Source organism: Crocodylus porosus, unplaced genomic scaffold (assembly GCF_001723895.1).
Source record: "Crocodylus porosus isolate Cpor-Errol unplaced genomic scaffold, CroPor_comp1, whole genome shotgun sequence".
Taxonomy (NCBI): Eukaryota; Metazoa; Chordata; order Crocodylia; family Crocodylidae; genus Crocodylus; species Crocodylus porosus.
The window spans coordinates 110,960,832-110,978,625 of record NW_017728886.1 but is presented as its reverse complement, the minus strand read 5'-3'; the positions used below and the strand labels follow the sequence as shown (position 1 = coordinate 110,978,625).

General features: G+C 44.8%; 1 protein-coding gene across 3 annotated transcripts in view; it reads right to left on the bottom strand.

Moving 5' to 3' along the window:
• EPB41L4B (erythrocyte membrane protein band 4.1 like 4B) overlaps nt 1-17,794 on the bottom strand; it is a 293,968-nt gene that overhangs the window by 123,829 nt on the left and 152,345 nt on the right. For all 3 annotated transcript variants that reach the window (XM_019540677.1, XM_019540686.1, XM_019540694.1), the window contains exon 16: nt 2,570-2,754. In XM_019540677.1, the coding sequence (XP_019396222.1) occupies nt 2,570-2,754 (185 nt within the window). The remainder of the gene's footprint in view (nt 1-2,569; nt 2,755-17,794) is intronic.

Genomic DNA, 17,794 nt, shown 5'->3' with positions numbered 1-17,794 from the left:
CTCACGAGAAGTGGTATCACATCAGGAAGTGATGTCACGTGACCTTTGATACCAATGAAGCTGCAGGAAGTGAAATGAAATGGGTCTAACCAGTTCAAAACTCTTCCTTAGCATCCATCTCTGCTACTGTTTGGGACAGGATACTGAGCTAGATGGACTGTGGGGCTGGCCAAGCATGGCACTTTTTATGCTACGTTCAGAAGCTCTTATGTTCTTTGGCTGAGCTTCCGAACCATGTCTGAGATTTGCAAAAAGGAGTAAATAGGCATGTTACAAAGTTGTCATAAAAGATATGAAGCCCTCTAAATCCCATTCATTTTAATGGAAGTTGGCCTTTTGACTCAGCTTTGAAAATCTCAGCCCAAGGTGCCAAACAAATAAGTCAAAATATATTTTGCATTTCTACACAGTGCATCTATGTGAGGGTCTCCAAGCATTTTACAACCATGAAATGAACCTCAGGATGAGCCCAGCCAGAGCAGCAGGGGCTCAGCTGCACTTTCCCTCTACCTGCGCTGGTCAGTCCAGAACGGCACACGGCTCCGCCTCTGCTGGCTGGTGCTGACCCAGGCGAGTCTGTCCTATCCAGAGCAGCATGCAGCTGAAGCTGGCTTCGCACATGCTACTGGGGACAGGAGGAGCCCGGCCAGGTTGGCATTGGCCAACAGAAGTGGCAGTGGAGCCGTGTGCCACTCGGGATTGACTGGAGCAAGCAGGGGGAAAAGGCAGCTCAGCCCCTGCCGCTCCAGCCGGGCTCGTCCCATCCCGTCCTGAGTGGCACACGACTCCGCCACCTCTTCTGCTGACTAGAGCAGACCCAACTGGGCTCCTCCCATCCTCAGTAGCATGTGCGAAGCCAGCTTCAGCTGCATGCCGCTTTTCCTGGCCAGTGCTGACCCGGCTGGGGCTGTCCCATCTGGAGCAGCATGAGGCTGAAGCCGGGTTCCCATGTGCTGCTGGGGACAGGAGGAGCCCGGCCAGGTCTGCGCTGGCCAGCAGAAGCAGTGGCAGAGCCGTGTGCCACTGGGGACCGACTGGAGCGGGTAGGGGGAAGTGCAGCTGAGCCCTGCTGTTCCCGCTGGGCTCATCCTGTCCCGAGAGGCCACATGGCTACTCCTCTTCCCACACGCACCGCGTCGCCAACATCAAGCTGATGTGGTGCGTGTGGGAACCTTGTCCCTTCCCCAGCCCTTCAGCAGCCATTAGGAAGCTGCTAAGGGGCTGGGGGAGGGACAAGGGGTGGGAACGAAAAGTAAACAGTGTTTACTTTCATTTCCCATCGCAGCACCGTGGGCCTCAGAAAACGGCTTGGCGGGCTGCACGGTGACCTGCAGGCCGCATGTTGGACAAGCCTGCTTTAGATGAAGGACTGAAACAAAGCTGTTGGGTTTTTAAAAATGAGTTTTCTGATAATATAAAGTAGATACACAATGAGACGCGTGTACATTATTAGTTGTGTAGTAGTACAGCCCACAGGCTGTGCTTCCACACAGTTGTTTGACACTTCCCATTAAAGACCTTATTTTCATCTGCCTTTATCTTTGCCAGCTTTACTCTTCCAGCTGAAATTGTCCATACAATTTTTCTCAAGCTGACATTTTCTCTTAAGTTTTACCAAAAAAGGTCAAAATCAAACATTCTCATTCAGAGAATGAAACCAAGGAAACATTAATAGTTTGCCCATTTGAAAAAAAAGTAAAAGAGTTTCAACATCTCCATCCTTTGGAGAGGGACATGATGTTTGGTGGGAGAGAAGCTGGGCTACTTTGTTATTAGAGATTTGCCTTTTGCTGTTCTTATGAAACTCCACTTCCATTCGGTCAAGTTATAACCCTTTGAAAAAATGTGCTGATCCCTAAAGAGGAGACAGAGCTAAGAGCCTTCAAGACACAAAAAGTGTTATTATAAAGAGAGTGGTAATCAATTGTTCAATGTCCACAGAGAAAAGGAGGAATAGTGAGCTTAAACTGCAAAAAGGAAGATTTAGATTGCACATTAGAAAGAGCTGTCCGAGTATGAAGATGGTTAAGCACTGGAAGAGTTTATGTAGAAAGATAGCTGAATCTCCATCAATGAATTTGTTTAACAGTAGTTTAGACAAGTATTTGCCATGGATGGCTTAGACAGGGATGATTCTGCCTTAAACAGAGGGTTGCACTAGATGACCTCCTGAGGTCCCTACACCTTGATATTTCTGTGATTCTATGACCACCAAGACAGGGAAAAGGGCAGAAGATGTGCCTGTGATTCTAAATAAAATGAATAATATTAGAGCAATATAGGCTTTGCCAAGTGGCTAGGGACTGATTATCTGTGGCACGCTTGCAATTTTACCAGTTATGGAATTGAAATCCAGTGCCAAATACTATAATCACATATTTAGCAGCAGAGCCTAAATTGCTAGTCCTTATTCATTTGAATGTACTGGTAGAATATAAAAATAATCATAGGAAATCTGCAATTTCTTGAGGAAATACATTAATTCCCCTCCCACAATGATCTTTGTTCCCTTGTCCAAGATTAATATAAAATCAAAGCAACTATTGAAAACCCATTGAATTAAACTTACTGTTCGGATTTGAAACTCCAGAAACCATATCTTTGCTATCAGGAGCAACTACTCCATAGTTCGAATGGTGGTGGTGATGGTGGTGGTGGTGATGGTGGTGCCTTCCTGACATTTTTGTGGTAAATGGTGTTCCACCATTTTCTTCGATGTTGAATGGTCGAAGATCCGTGTTGTTCAACGGATAACTGTGAAACAAATTCAGTTCATGTTAGAATCGACTGAAATGATTCAACATTTGTGCCTTTTGGGAACTAATACACAGCTTTTCTGAGGAAAAACATGTAGGTTTTTAATGGAAAAACTTTACAAGTGATTGTAAACAGACTTAGTTATTAAAAACCCGGAACATACTTTTTGCATTTTTAGTGATGGGAGCCTTGTATACAGAGCAAAGGAAAAATGAAGCAGGTTAACAGAGACTGTTTTTTGCATAAGTTTCTACTTTAACAGGCGTTAAGAACATATATACAGTGATTCAATTTAAATCATCTAAGGTAGGGGTGCTCAACCTCCAGCCTACAGGCTAAATGAAGTCCACAGAACCATCACATCTGGCCTGTGGGGCTCCCCAAGGGTCAAGAAATTTGGCAGCAGGGGATCAGTGGCTATTAATACAGCCACCCTCCCCACTGTCAAATTACCAGACCCAAGCTCTGCATGTTCAGTTGGAATGAGGCTTGTGCCCCTTCCCCCCACAGGGCCAGGTCAGAGCTGGGCCATGCCACCTTACCCCATAAGGCTGGTGGGGTTTGGGAATCCCCTTACATCTCCTTTTCCCTGCAGCATGGCATCATGTTCCCTCCTTCTCCTTTTCCCTGCAGCGTGGCATCATGTTCCCTCCTTTCCCCCTAGCCCCATGGGGCCAGGTGAAGTCCCCTTCCCACCTGCAGGGCCAAGCCCTTATCGGGCTGCCCCCTTGGCCCCTCTGTGTAGCCTGATGGTGGCCCCTGCACTGGCCCTGGGGACTGGATTGGAACCACCATCCAGCCCATGGTCAGACTGGGCACTGCCTACCCAGCTGGCTGGGGAAACGGGTTGAGCATCACTGGGCTAAGGTCTGGAATAGGGCTCTTAGCAAACATAAAAAAGTCAATCACGTAGGAATTAATTTCATATCTCTGGAACTGTGTATAGGTTATAAAAAAAAAACAAACACAATTCCTTTTCAGTCAGGATGGACTTGAAGAGAGGACAACCCAAAAAATAGCCTCAGAACTACTTCACACTAGAGCTTTGGTAGCCAATTTGATTCGGAGGAGATTCAGCCTGATTCGGTGACCGAATCTCCAAATCCAAATCCAATTGGGAGACTAATTAAAAGCCCTGAATCAAATCATAAGCCTCCGAATTGATTCGGAGAAGGTTTGTCCAATTTGAAGATTCAGCCATAGACTAAACAGGCAGCAGACCTCACCACGCTAGACACAGCTGCCTCCAGCTGGTAAGTCTGTTGTGGTGGGCGGAGGGGGGAGGGAAGAGGCATGGGGGAGGGAGGGATTGGAGCTACAGCTGGGACAAACTGCTCAGCCACAGCAGGGGGTGCGGGACGCGGGTACAGCAGCACTGAGAGCAGGGTCTATGCCCTGCTGCTTCTTGCCCAGCCAGGAAGGTGGGTGGCAGGTGACGCTGGCGTGGCTCACTCTGGGTGGAAGGGAGCAAGCAGCAGCAGGGCATAGTCCCCACTCCCAGTTCTGCCGCACCCGCATCAACACTGGGAGTGGGGCTCTGCCCTGCTGCCACATTCCCAGCCAGTGTGCGGGGGTGGGTGCTGCCACCACTTGCCCAGCTGGCACAGGGAGGGCGGGCGCTGTCACCACTTGCCCAACCAGTGCAGGGAGGGCGGGCACTGCTGCTGCCACTTGCCTAGCCACTGTGGGGGGGGCATGGGGGCACATGGGGTGGTGGGCACTTATCACTTGCCCAGCCATGACTGAGGGGTGGGCGCTGTCTCTATTTGCCCAGCCGGGGTGGGGGGGCACAGGGGGTCAGGCACTGCTGCCCCTTGCCTAGCCGGGGTGGCGGGGGCATGGTATGCGGATGCAGCAACTGGGAGCGGGGGCTATGCCCTGCTGCTGCTTGCTCCCTTCTGCCCAGAGCAAGCTGCAACTACAAACCACTGCTCCACCCTTGCTGGGCAAGTGGCAGCAGGCCATAGTCCCCTCTTCCAGTGCCACCGCACCCACATCCCCCCCCCCCCACCCCAGCTGGGCAGCTTGTCCCAATCCCTCCCCCATGCCCTTTCACTCCCCCCTCTATCTACCACAACAGACTTACCAGCTGAAGGCAGCTGTGTTCAGCAGTGGTGAGGACTGCTACCCGTTTAGTTTATGGCCAAATATCTGGATCCGATTCAGCCGAATCGAATCAGGACAGTGATTCAAATCTCCAAATCAAATCACTGTGCCTCCGAATCAGCTGAATCCAAAGTGAATACTTGCTGCTTTGCATAGCCTACTTCACACCACTGAAATGATATGAACCTAACACAAAAGTGAAAAAGTTGCCTGGGCAAAGTTAGCATATATGGAAAAATACAGTAACTTTCCTTTGTCTTTAAATTCTTTAGTACCAGTATGGACTCAGATATGAAAATGAATTTCTTCAGTGAGTCTACAGATGACATACCGATATATTCATTGAAGTAGCTAAGGCAGTATAAGATTATTTATTATTTCTGAAATTCAGCAAACAAAGACATTAAGTGCTCTGTCTATGATATTGCAGAGAACACAAACATTTGTGTTCCGTCTGGAATTTTCTAATTTAAAATACACATCAAAGATTATTTATTTTAATTTTCTAAAACTTTAACCATTAGTAGTAATGATAAATTATTAGTTTGTAATCAATAATTATGATTTGAAATGATATAAATCATAGAATCACTGGTCATTCTAATTCATTAGAAACAATATAGTTTATTAGACAATCTCAGAAAATTTAAAAGAAAAAATTCCCAGACTATTTTGAAAATATATATAGGCACTCTTTTTATTCACCTGTATGCGGCTTACAAACAAAGGTAGGAAACTGAAAATACCCAGTAAAGACAATCTGAAGGATTTAAAGAAAAAATGACTGTATCCAGCAATAACCTTTTTATTCTATGTTCAGGTACAGATGACTTATACACTTAAAGCAAAATTAACCAGCCATTTTACAAATAAAATGCTGCTACTTTTTCATAAGATATGCCCAAATGCATAAACTAGTGCCAGTGCATAATCACTACCTCCTTAATAACCTTTTCTCATAACACCAGACTTCTACTTGGGCAGTAATTAGCTAAAACTTCAGCATCAGGAGGTGGTTAATTAGAGAAGGGGTGGATCTCTTTTGCTGACTGCTGGCAGCCTCCCTTCATAATAGAAGGCAACAAAATCAGAACAGCTGGTTTTGGGATCACAGATAACCCCACTTGCCTCAGATAAACACATGTAAAAAACAGTGGGCTTTTGGTTGCGTTGACAGTGATAGATAGAGACCACTGTAATCTAGGCTTCAGGGGAAAGCCCCAAGTTTAGCATTTTCCCTAAATCCCAGGAAAACTGCGATTTTGGCTGGAAATGGCCTAAAACCACAGGGGAGAAGGAGGGCAGGGCAAAAAAGTTTAAAAAAACAACTTACCTGAAGCATGGAGAAGAAAGGCTGCAGAGCCCCAGAAACACTGTGGAAATCCCACGTTTGCAGGAGCAGCCTAGTACAAGCTCAGCTAATCAGGTTGTTCAATTCCCCACTTAGAGTTTAAAAGTACCCCCCTGCCCTAAGAGCTACAGGCATAGGCATACTGGTAGCCTGCCCCCACAGCTGGGCATGAAGTGCAGGATGCCCCTGCCTGGCATGGCTGTCTGCTGCTGCATGGGAGCAGAGGGGAATTTCTTCCTCTCCTTACTTAATAGCTGTTGTTTAGTAAGTGGTGAGCTTTACTTTCTTAAAACACCCAAAGAACAGCATGCGCTGCTGTTCAATGGTAAGCAGCCCCGTGGTGGGCTTCCTCAGCTAATGAGAGGCAGGGGAGAGCCTGCCCGGAAAAACACCTGCAATTGGCTCTGGCGAGCCTGCATGAAGCCCACTTTCCCTCACTACCAGAATCTGAATTACAGTAGTCCCTAATGATAGAGGACCTGGAAGCAGCATCTCATTTGGAAATATGACTGCATCTTCAATCTAGTGATCAAATGATGGAACTACTACTGGAGCAAAGCAACTCAGGATAACACGATGGCATGTTAAACGGAGAAAGAACTCACTAAGCCAAATCTCTTTGGAACTAGTGAGATACTTTTTGGTTTATGTAACAGCTTTTTTTTTTTTTTTTTAGACTAGTAAATCCCCCATAGGGAGCAAAAATAGGATTCCAAGTGGCTCCTCAGCATCTCTTTTCTAGTCAGTGATTTGACTATTTCAACAGACAAGAATCACTGTTAAACCACAGTCAGGTTAGGGGCCACTGATTAAAGTTAAAAGTTCATACCAAAGGCCAAAAGTTCAAACTTAATAAGTCCCCAGTGTTGATTGATATGGATGTGAAATAGATGCCATACTGAACTGGGAGTTGTCCTCCATGCAGATAAACTATCAAAGTAAGCCTTGATATTAGGTTGAGAATACACACGGAGCTCTGGAAACATTTTTTTTCACCATTGACTAAGCACTACATCTAGGTCATGCTCAACCCAACCTGTATTACGCAGGCACTCCATCATACCATGAAACAGAAAAGCATCCCAGTAAATGTGATATTTCTGTACCTGCTGAAATCCCCATGAATAATAAAGAAGCAAGATTCCAACAACAACTCCAGTTTGTGCTAGAAATTTAACTCGGATGTAAAATTCCCTATTTAACCAAATACCCTATTTAAAGCCAACATTAACAGCTGCCCTTCTTTGGGGGTACCAGTAGTAGAGATATCTGAACAAACTCACCTACATGGTTGGTTATTTTGGGCACTTTGGCAGGATATGGAGGATAAGGGGGAACCCGCAGCACCACCCATCCACCCCTCTATGATGTTCAGTGTGAACTCCACATGAGGTTCAATAACTAAATAACTGTCCTTGCAGCAACATGTGATCCAGTCTACTCGTCTTACTGCACACCTGGCATTGACCCACATGACCCATCCAGGATTCAGAGATCTACACACCATGAAGACTGGCCCACTTGGAGGAAACTGGTAGGAAGACTGGTAGAAACTTGGGGTAGGTTATGGCCCAGGCAGCAGAGTGGGCACTGCCAGGGTCATACTGCCTGCCTTGTTCCACCTATTCTCTCTGCAACATCTGCTGACCATCCAGGCCTCCCTGCTGTGTTCTTAAGGCAGTGCCAGTTTTAATCCTTTCTATCACCATTATTCACTTGATTTAGTGGGGAGGGTAATCCCAGACAGTTTGGGTACTACTCTGTAAGGTGGAGATTTGTGGCCCAGATCAGCAAAAAGTTGCTGAGCACTTAAGTACACTACTTAATTTAAGGTTGTATGGGATCCATTTGCTTTGCAACAGCCACTGAGACAAAATTTATATGAATACTTCTCCATGGTATGAAGTGAAGCAGCATGTTTTGCTTGGGATTATTTTCTGTTTTCAGTTTCTTTATCTTAACTCCAAAGATTTGACAATGTTTTTATCTTTTTCTGCTTCTTAACTTCCTCTCCTTCCTTCGCCTCGTTCTTTGTTTAATCTGATATAGCAATTGTATATTTTCCTCACTACATCTAGGTCATGCCAAAACAACTGGAGTTTTGATAACAAGACCTGGCTTTTCCCACATATTCCCCAGCCTAATGTGCGCACATTTGTCAACATCCATTTTTTTACTCCTTTTACATTTTTCAGTAGTCCTTCCCTAGTGTGCAAAAATTCCAACTGGATTTTTTACCTTTTAAACTTTGACTTGCTGCTCTGTTCTATTTGTTTATTACTATCTATTTATGTTTATGCACCTTCCCTTTTTACAGCATGAATATACCTTTTCTATTAATGTAATGTCCTCTAAACAAGGTCTAATAGGTAAGGCCTGGTTTAAATCATGGGCCCAGCTCATTAATATTGTGGCCTGATCATAGCAGGGACTTCCATTTTCATGCCCAGATCGTGCCCCCACTCCCCTCACATCCCTTGATTGGCTAAGGGGGCAGGTTTAGGGCCAGGTTTAGTTGCAGCAGCAGAGGTCTTGCTCCCAAGGTCTTTGATGGCTACTGAAAAGCCCATAGGGAAGGGGTTACAAAAGAAGCAGGGAAAGGAGAGAGCTTGGGGATAGGTAGGGGAGAAACTGTTTGCTCCTCCAGGTGAGAAAACTGGGGCACAGGCAGGTTGGGGATGTCTAGGGGCTGCCTTGGCAGATGGCCCTGGCACTGCGTAGGGCAGGGGCTGTTTGCTCCTTCAAACGTGTTCTCTCCCCACACACACAAGCCCTAGCGCCACAGTTTTCCTGCCCAGAGGAGCAAATAGCTGTTCCCCTACCCAGTGCCAAGGCCATCTGCCAACGCAGCCCCAGGTGATGCCAACCCTCTGTGCCCCAGTTTTTCCACCCACAGGAGAAAACAGACCATCCCCTACCCATTCCCAAGCTCTCTTCTCCCCTGGGCTTCTAGGTATTTGCTTCTGGATAGGGAATGCTTTCCCAAACCTGCAGCAGCCATCTTGTTGAAATGAAATGCCATGATATGGCCACTTGCTGGGGAACTCCCCAGCACATGGTCATGTCATGGCATTTTGTTGCAAATGACATTTTTCATGAAAATCACTTTTGAGATTTTCATGAAAAATGCAAAATTATGATTTAAGCCAGGCCCTACTAGTAGGTCCCTATGCAATACAATTAAGAAAATAAAGGGAAAATCAAAGGGAAATCATAACAATGGAGACCACAGTCTAAACGAAGATGACCATTACTTCACTATTCATCCCTTCACTGCCACCTTCTTAGCATCTAGGCTTATGCTTCCCAAAGCTGATAGAAGCTCTAATGCACTTGTATATGGATGACTGGTGCCTCCTGATACTGGGGGGCACCAGCGGCTGATTGCTGACCGGTGGTGGTGGGGGGGGTCCCCCATGACCAATTGCTGCCAGTGGCAAACCCAGAAGTGCCATCAGCACTTCTTGCAGCACCCCCACAATCCAGAGGGGGCACCAGATATCGCCCCCTGCTCCCTGGCCAGTGACAGCCAATTTCAGGGGGGCACATACCCCGCCCCCTGTGTGTTCCCTATGCATCACCTATGCACTTGTGTGGGGTTTTGACTGCCAGCTTGCATAAGAAGGCATGATAACAATCAACAAAATAGGTGACAAAACATTTTTCCAAGCCTTTGACCATTGCGCTTGAAGTAGTTCTCAGGTCTTTATTTGGTAAAAACTTTTACATTTTCCATCTATCAAGACCACCATCCTCCCAATGAATGAGTCCCCTCTTCCCCTACCACCATTCTCCCATGCTCTTAGCAATTCTTAGTTTCTCAGCTGACAGCTTTCCATTGCATTGCCCCCCTTCCCCTCACTATGATCTGCTGTAAAATTTTCTCACTCCTTTGATGCCCACTCAGAAGTGGTCTCTGCTGCTGTAACACAGCTGGACTGTGAAGGTTCCCCAGGCTGTCTGCTGCTCTGGCTCTTGCAGTTCCAATACTCCCCAGGGGTCTAGCTGTACCTGGAAGGTCAACGTTAGGGCTTCTCTTCCACATCATAGTGTTGGGGGCTCTGAGACTCATGCCACCAAAGCAGCTTGTCAGAATGTCCAGCAATCAGTGGTGGAAGGCCTCTAAAGTCTACGGGGCCCCTGGGATTCCCAGTACCTTTAGTGGCTTTTGTCCCCACTCTTCCCCTGCTTTGAATAATTAATAGTTTAAGAAATACAGCTTCTAAACCTTTCAGCACATACCCATGTCTCTTGTAAGGAATCCCTCTCTGAACAAGTCACTGTACTCTCTTTAAAAAACTTAGAATGCTACAAATGTACGTCTTTATTCCTCTACCCCTCCGCAGCAGAATGCTTGATTTGATGCTTTTGCAGGATGCTGCAGCAGACATTGGTGCTGTATTCTTTGAACAGATTGTGCTGAGAGGCTGTTGCCACCCACCTTGCTCTTTAACAGAGATAACTTACTTTTTCATAATTGTCCTTGTTGAAAAATCAAAATGGGTTTTAAATGTGGTCCCAAAGGATTACCCGGGCTGTTTTCCAGAGTTTTATGATTCAAGGGAGGGATTTTCAAAGGCATGTATGAGAATGAGGTACTGATGTCCCATTAGTTTCCCATGGGAGTCAGAGACCCACCTGCCATATATATGATAGTCAAGTTACCAGACAATGCATCAAGTTTTATTTTGGGCAAAGCTGATGCACGCAATGGAACTGGGCACTGTAGACTGTCTTGTGATACATCTGGTAAAGATGAATGTCAAACTGACACAGCATAAGGGATCATCCAGTTGGGCTGGAATGGTGGACTCTTTGGATTTTCTTATAGTTACTGCTGTATTTAGTTAAAAGCCAACCTAGCACATGCTGTAAAATTCTTATGGTCTGTTTTCTCCTTTCACACTTGTATTTTTTAAAAAAGATTCTTTTTAATCCTGTTTTCCTCTACTGCTTCATAAAAAGATCAAACCCTTTAACTTTAGTACAAGTAGGTGAATTTCTTTAAACCTATGAAGCACATGCCACATTCAGTGTTTCTACATTTTGGAAAGCTGAGAAAACAGCACTTAGACTTGAGTAAAGCTGCTGAAAACAAGTTCTTATGTATTTTTTTGAATATCATAGTACTTAGGATTGGAAGGAACCTAAACAGATCATCAGGTCCGACCCCTTTGCCCTGGGCAGGAATGGGTGCCGGGATCATATCACCCCAGCCAAATATCTGTCCAGCCTCCTCTTGAAGACCCCCAAGGCAGGAGAGAGCACCACCTCACTTGGGAGCCCATTCCAGAGCCTGGCAGCCCTAACTGTAATGTCTCCTGATGTCCAGCCTGAACCTTCTAACAATTTGTGGCCGTTATTCCTAGTAACCCCGGGTGGCACCTGGGGGAACAGAGCTTCCCCTAATTTCTGGTGGTCCCCCCCTGGTGAGTTTGTAAACAGCCACCAGATTCCCTCTCAGCCTTCTGTTGTGGAGGTTGAATAGGTTCAGACCCTTAAGCCTCTCTCTGTAAGGGTCTGCCCTGCTTTCCCTTGACCATGCAAGTGGCCCTTCTCTCAACCCTCTCAATGCTAGCCACATTCCTCTTGAAGTGCAGCACCCAGAACTGGACGCAGTACTCCCAACTGTGTGGCCTGTCCAACGCCGCGTAGAGGGGAAGGATCACCTTCCTGGACCTGCTTGTGATGCATCCATAGATGCACGACAAGGTATGGTTAGCCTTACTGACTGCTTTCTCGCGTTGGCGGTTCATGTTCATCCTGAAGTCAATGACTCCAAGATCCCTTTCTGCCACTATGTTGATAAGAAGGGTGTTTCCCAGCCTATAGGTGTGTTGCTGGTTCCGTCTTCCTAGATGCAGCACCTTGCACTTGTCTGCGTTGAATTCCATCCTATTCTCATCTGCCCACCTGTCATTTGTCTAGATCCAGCTGGATTCTGTCTCTCCCCTCCAACGTGCCCATCTTGCCCCACAACTTGGTGTCATCAGTGAATTTGGACAGTGTGCATTCCACACCCACATCCAGATCACTGATAAAGATGTTAAACAGTACAGGCCCCAGGACCAAGCTCTGGGGGACTCCACTGCCCACATCCCTCCACAACGAAAACAACTCATCCACCGCCACTGTCTGGTTTGACCATCTAGCCAATTTCCCACCCATCTGACTGTGTAGCCATCAATGCCAGAGTCACCATTATGCTTTTTTAAGAGAATGTGGTGGGAAATCATGTCAAAGGCCTTCTTAAAGTCCAGGAAGACAATATCCAACCCGACACCCTCGTCCAGGGACTCTGTGACCTGATCATAAAATGAAACCAGGTTAGTCAGGCAGGACCTGCCCTCAATGCACCTATGTTGGTTGCTTCTGAGCATTACCTCCCCTGCTGGGCCCTTGCAGATGTGCTCCTTGATAATTTCCTCAAAGGTCTTCCAAAGGACCAAGGTAAGACTGACCAGCCTATAATTGCCTAGGTCCTCCTTTCTTCCCTTCTTGTAAATGGGGACCACATTGGCCCTTTTCTAATCCTCTTGTACCTGGTCAGTGCCCTATGAGCACTCATAGAGCTGTGCCAGGGGCCCCACTATGACCCCCGCCAATATGGAAAGGAAGAGGAAATGATCTTGGAATGAGAGGTTGGTTTGTGTAAATACCAACCATCTGCCAAATCTTGGCTGGAGCAGGATATTTGGAAAAGGCTTTATTGCATGAGAATGATCAATGATTACTTTCATTGGGCAGAGAATGAAAAAGTTTTTGTTTATCTTCACAGGTAGGACCATTGCTATGAATTTGATCCCTGCATTACTAGTCTCTTCCTGACATGGGAAGACTTGGTACTTCTGAAGGAAAGGACAGGACATCATAAAACTGATGCATTTGCCTGGGAGGGTAGTAAATGAAGGTATGGGACTGGCATACAGATAATATCAGCAGTAGGTCCAGAGCCAGCCAAGCAAAAATGGGACAGGAAAAAAAAAAATCACACCCTAGGGAACTCTAAATTTTGGCAGGAGCAAAGAGGATATATCGTACAGGATTATTTAAACATAAACTGCAGAAAAATTGAATTCAAGAAATGCAAGACTGAATTTTGATATTAACCTGGAAATACTTACTAACACACTCTTCCCAGGGCAAATCATGTTCTGATAAAGCACCAACACATTGATCCAAAACCAACAAAGCCAAAGGATACCTCCCCTCATTTTCTGCACTAATACAATCCTATATAAAAATGTATAAAATTTTTTTAACAAAAGCCAGCATGCAAATTAATCTTCCCAAAAGGATCAAGAAAAACATACTAGGCAGGCCCAAAGTCTGTTTTCCCTTCTCTACAGGGTTTCAACTAATGGAAAACTGATGATATTTAATTGCCTGTCAATAAACAATTATTTGTCCCACGTAAGGAAAATTCTTGAAGGCTGTTGCAGATTTGTTAAGGGGGGGAAAGAGAAAAGTTTATGCCAACAGTTTAATTCAAGCTTCTAACCAGAGTTAAAATCTCAACATTGTTCCCACTCTTCAGTTTTAACTCATGTTAACAATTTCCTGATAACACTCCACAGGGTCTTCCAACCCATCTTTGTACTAGATACTCAGTCCCTTGATACATTCAGATAACAATCATAGTGCATGAATGTTTATGGTATATTTTAAGTTTCATTTTTGAAAAGCATGTTTGTTTCCATTATGTCTCTTACATTCCCATAAACTACTCAGTTAGCTATCCCAATGCCTTTTACTGGATTGTAACAGGGAAGAAGCGTCTAGGACCTACTTAGGATGCATGACTCTAATGAACTCAGAACTTTAAAACCAGCATGAGGGTGCGTTGGGCTTACTGACCTGGAGTCCCAGATTATGAGGGGCTGAATCTTCTCTGAAGCAGAAAGAATCAGATGAAAAAAGACCACAGGAAAGCCTTGAATGAGAAAGCTAAAGTCTAAGTTTTTCCTCCACTGTTTCTATTTCAGTCACTAGTAAAGCCAGAAAAAAGAAAGCTATGTACAGCACACAAAGACTTTTCTGGGCAAGGTGGTAATTTCACCTGTTTACACAGAGAATATCAACAGCAAGAAAAGAACATACTAAGTTGAAGGGGGTCCCTATTTGTAGCAAAACCCCAAGTTTGTTTGTTTTTTGGGGGGTGGGGTTTACTTAAAAATACATTCCCTCCCTTTCTCTTCGATTCTTCCGGTCTCCTTTTTGTCAGTTTTTCTATTTTTCTTCCAATTAACTTGTCTACATTCCTTCCACTGGAAACCACATTCTAAATGCTTTTCCCCACATCTAATTTTCCCCTTCTCTGTGAAACTCCCTTCGTCTAAGGTTCCTCTTTCTGCTCTTCTCTATTGTTTTGACACTGGTCTCGTTAATGGTGGAAAAATATTCCCTTCTCTTCACTGCTGACAGCTTGGCCCTGCGTGGCAAATCAACCTTAAATCTATGATTTAGCACATAGAAACAGGAGAAGACAGCGTCTCTTTCTTTTTTACACTGGGAATTTCAGGAACTGATTTTATTCCTATAATGTTGGCCCATACTCTACATGAATATTTGACTGTATATTGTTTTATTTTTCAGTTTCCTCTTGGCTCCAAAAGATTAATGCTGTTGGGCAAGTTGCACACTGCGTGTAGGATTATTATACCAACTTATTTAGTGGAGAAAATAGATATCTGCCAGAATTCAGAGCCTATGCTAGGTCACCACTTCCTACTGCTAATTAGGTTCAGTATATGATATCTGTTCCTTCTTATTCTGTGGGAAGAGACAGAACTGCCAACATGTTTGTGGGCAAAAACATGATGCTTGTGTCATTTAAAAATCTCCCTTTCTTTATAAACTTCCAAAATTAAACTTTCATAAATTACTTTAATTTAAAATAGTTCCATTCTGGATGTTTTTTCTTCTTGTAAATACGAAATTGCCTTCATAACTATAAAGAAAAAATGTGCAGGTGCAGAGGCATGGTGAACCCATTGGGTACCTGTGGCAGGGAGAGGTGTTCAGGGGTATGTCGACCACTGTAAACCAGGGAGAGGGGAAGGGAGGGTAGCAGGGAATGTGGATGAGGGGAAGCAAAGGCTTATCTTCCCTGGCTACTGCAGCTGTATCAGCTTCAACTCCTCTCCAGCAACCGCCCCATGGTATCTCATTCACTCCTTCCGCTTCCTTCTCACATGCACATATTGGATAAAGGGGTATACATGCTCTGGCAAAGGCTCTTGGGGATGGCGGAGGGAATCTGGAAGGGAAGAGGGAGTGCCAATATGTTAATTCTGTTTGCCACCCTACCCCTTCCCCCCCAGGTACACTGCTTGCAGTGGTGCTCTGCTGTCTGGCTCCTATGGTTGGGCAGGGGTAGCGCAGGGCACTGCCCCTTCTGTGGAAAGGCTCCTGGGTGAGGGAGATAGGCAATTTTTGTGCCCCCTCCTAACTGCGACCTGGGGCTGGTACCTGGCTAAACCCACCCTAGTTCTGCTACCATGCGAGTGTTTTATAGTATAGTAGCTCAAAGCTGCAGGCCCCACCAAAAAAATAAACAATCCTCCCCCCCCACAAAAATATATAATACAAATATGCACAATTCAGAACACATGAAGTATGGCAAGCTTACAAAAGCAACAAATGTGAATGTGGCCATGTGGTTGAAGACGCAATCTTGAAGCTGTTATGGATTAGTTGTCTGGGAGGCACGGTTTTTATTTTTAAAGAGATCCTTCAAATTTCCTTAAACTGTTGTCCATGGAATCATTTTCCATAAGGGTATGGACAAATATACATTTTAACTGTTTTAGAAAGGGCAGGATTGATACTGCTCAAAAGAATGCACTAGCTGTTATGATCTCAGCAGTTAAGTTTGTATGATCCTGTACCCATACAATGAAGTTAACTTGTCCTTATGTTGACCTCAAATGAAGTAGGGCTAAAGAGGGAGCAGTTCTGCTATACTGATATCCTTTGATGGCAATAATTAGTGCCCACCTATTCCCCCAGTGGTCAGCACTGTGCTGGCAGTACCTGGGAAAACCACTGATAGTGAATCTTTTCTCCCACTGAGCGGAGGAACAGTCATTCTTCAAGGATGAAAGCAGAAGACAGCAGGTCCCCTGGAGTTGAAAGAAATCTTTTACTCTGACCACAAATAATAAAATAAGGGTGAACAGCTTGTATCATAGAGCTAAGGAGGGCTCAAAGGGTCAGAATATTCACCGGGTTGATTTTGATCAGTTTAACTTACCAAATGCACAGTAATACAGAGTTTAAAAAAAGAGTCACTGTCTCAAAGCATTGGATCCTGCAAGGCACCCAACATCTTCAAACACATGCCAGCTCCAAACAGATGGCCTGAACAAAGTAATTTCTGCACATCTTAAAAAAAAGTTACAGCTTCTTTAGCACTTCCATGCATCTGAATTCAAAGACTACTGTATAAATTATTAGTAATTTGAAAGTTGATTAATCAAGATCTAGTTACATATTCTGTGTTAGGATTTGTAGGGGACTTTATAACAGGGATGAGACTTTTACCACAAAGACGTTATAAAATAAATCCAGATATGACAGTATCACAAGGTTAACTCTAAGGCAGTCTTTTATCTAAGGTCATAATTTGCCTTGCAAACCTTTAGTACTGGGCATGATGTATATGGAGGAAGGAACCCAACACATCACCCAGAATTTCCTTAGGGCAACACAGTGAAAAAAATGAGCATGAATGACATGCCATTTTTTGAGAAACTATCGATGGAGACATCCACAATTACAATCACTTTTCAGAGCACAACGTTTTCAGAAAAATGGAAACTGAGGTCATTTGTACACGTGCGTAGAGGGTGCTCAGATGTGTTGTAATTACAATGGTAGATTAATTGAGTCTGCTGAAGTGTGGTAATTACTGTGCTCCAGCAGACTCCAGCATCACAGCTTTAGTGAAAGCACCACCACCATTTTTCAGTGCAGGGATGCTGATACACATGCCGCTCTAGGCACTTTAATTAAACAGACTCTTGTAGCCACTCCAATTAACACGCCCTCCCCTCCTGCCTCCCAAACCCCATCTATAAATGCCCTGAGTTCCAAGCTCTTTTCAATGTTTGGCAACTTGTGGCCATTATTTTCCTCACACCGCTGCTTTTCAAGGTATTGTTAAGGGCTACAACCAACAAAACAGAGAAGCATACTGTATTCCCATCCCCTGTTCTGTGTTTATCCTCTTTTCTTAGATGCAAACTTTCTAAGGAAGGGAATATGGCTTTCTATGTTCCTGCAATGCCTGGCAAAACATGGTGCCATTCTCTGCTGGCCCCTGTGTACCATCATAATAACAGTCATTTTTCAAAACAGCAATAAAACGGGACATGAAAGCCTGTTATTATGCAACAGAAACATTTCTGAGCTCCAGTGGTCTTCATCCTTCCCTCTTCTCCCCAGCAATACTAACTCAGATCAGCTTCTCACTCAGGCGAGGATCCTCAGCTGAAAATGTTTTAGAGTGGAGCTGCCATCCCAACAATTCACAGATTTTTTTTTCTTTTAAATAATACTTTTCTATTAACATGCCAT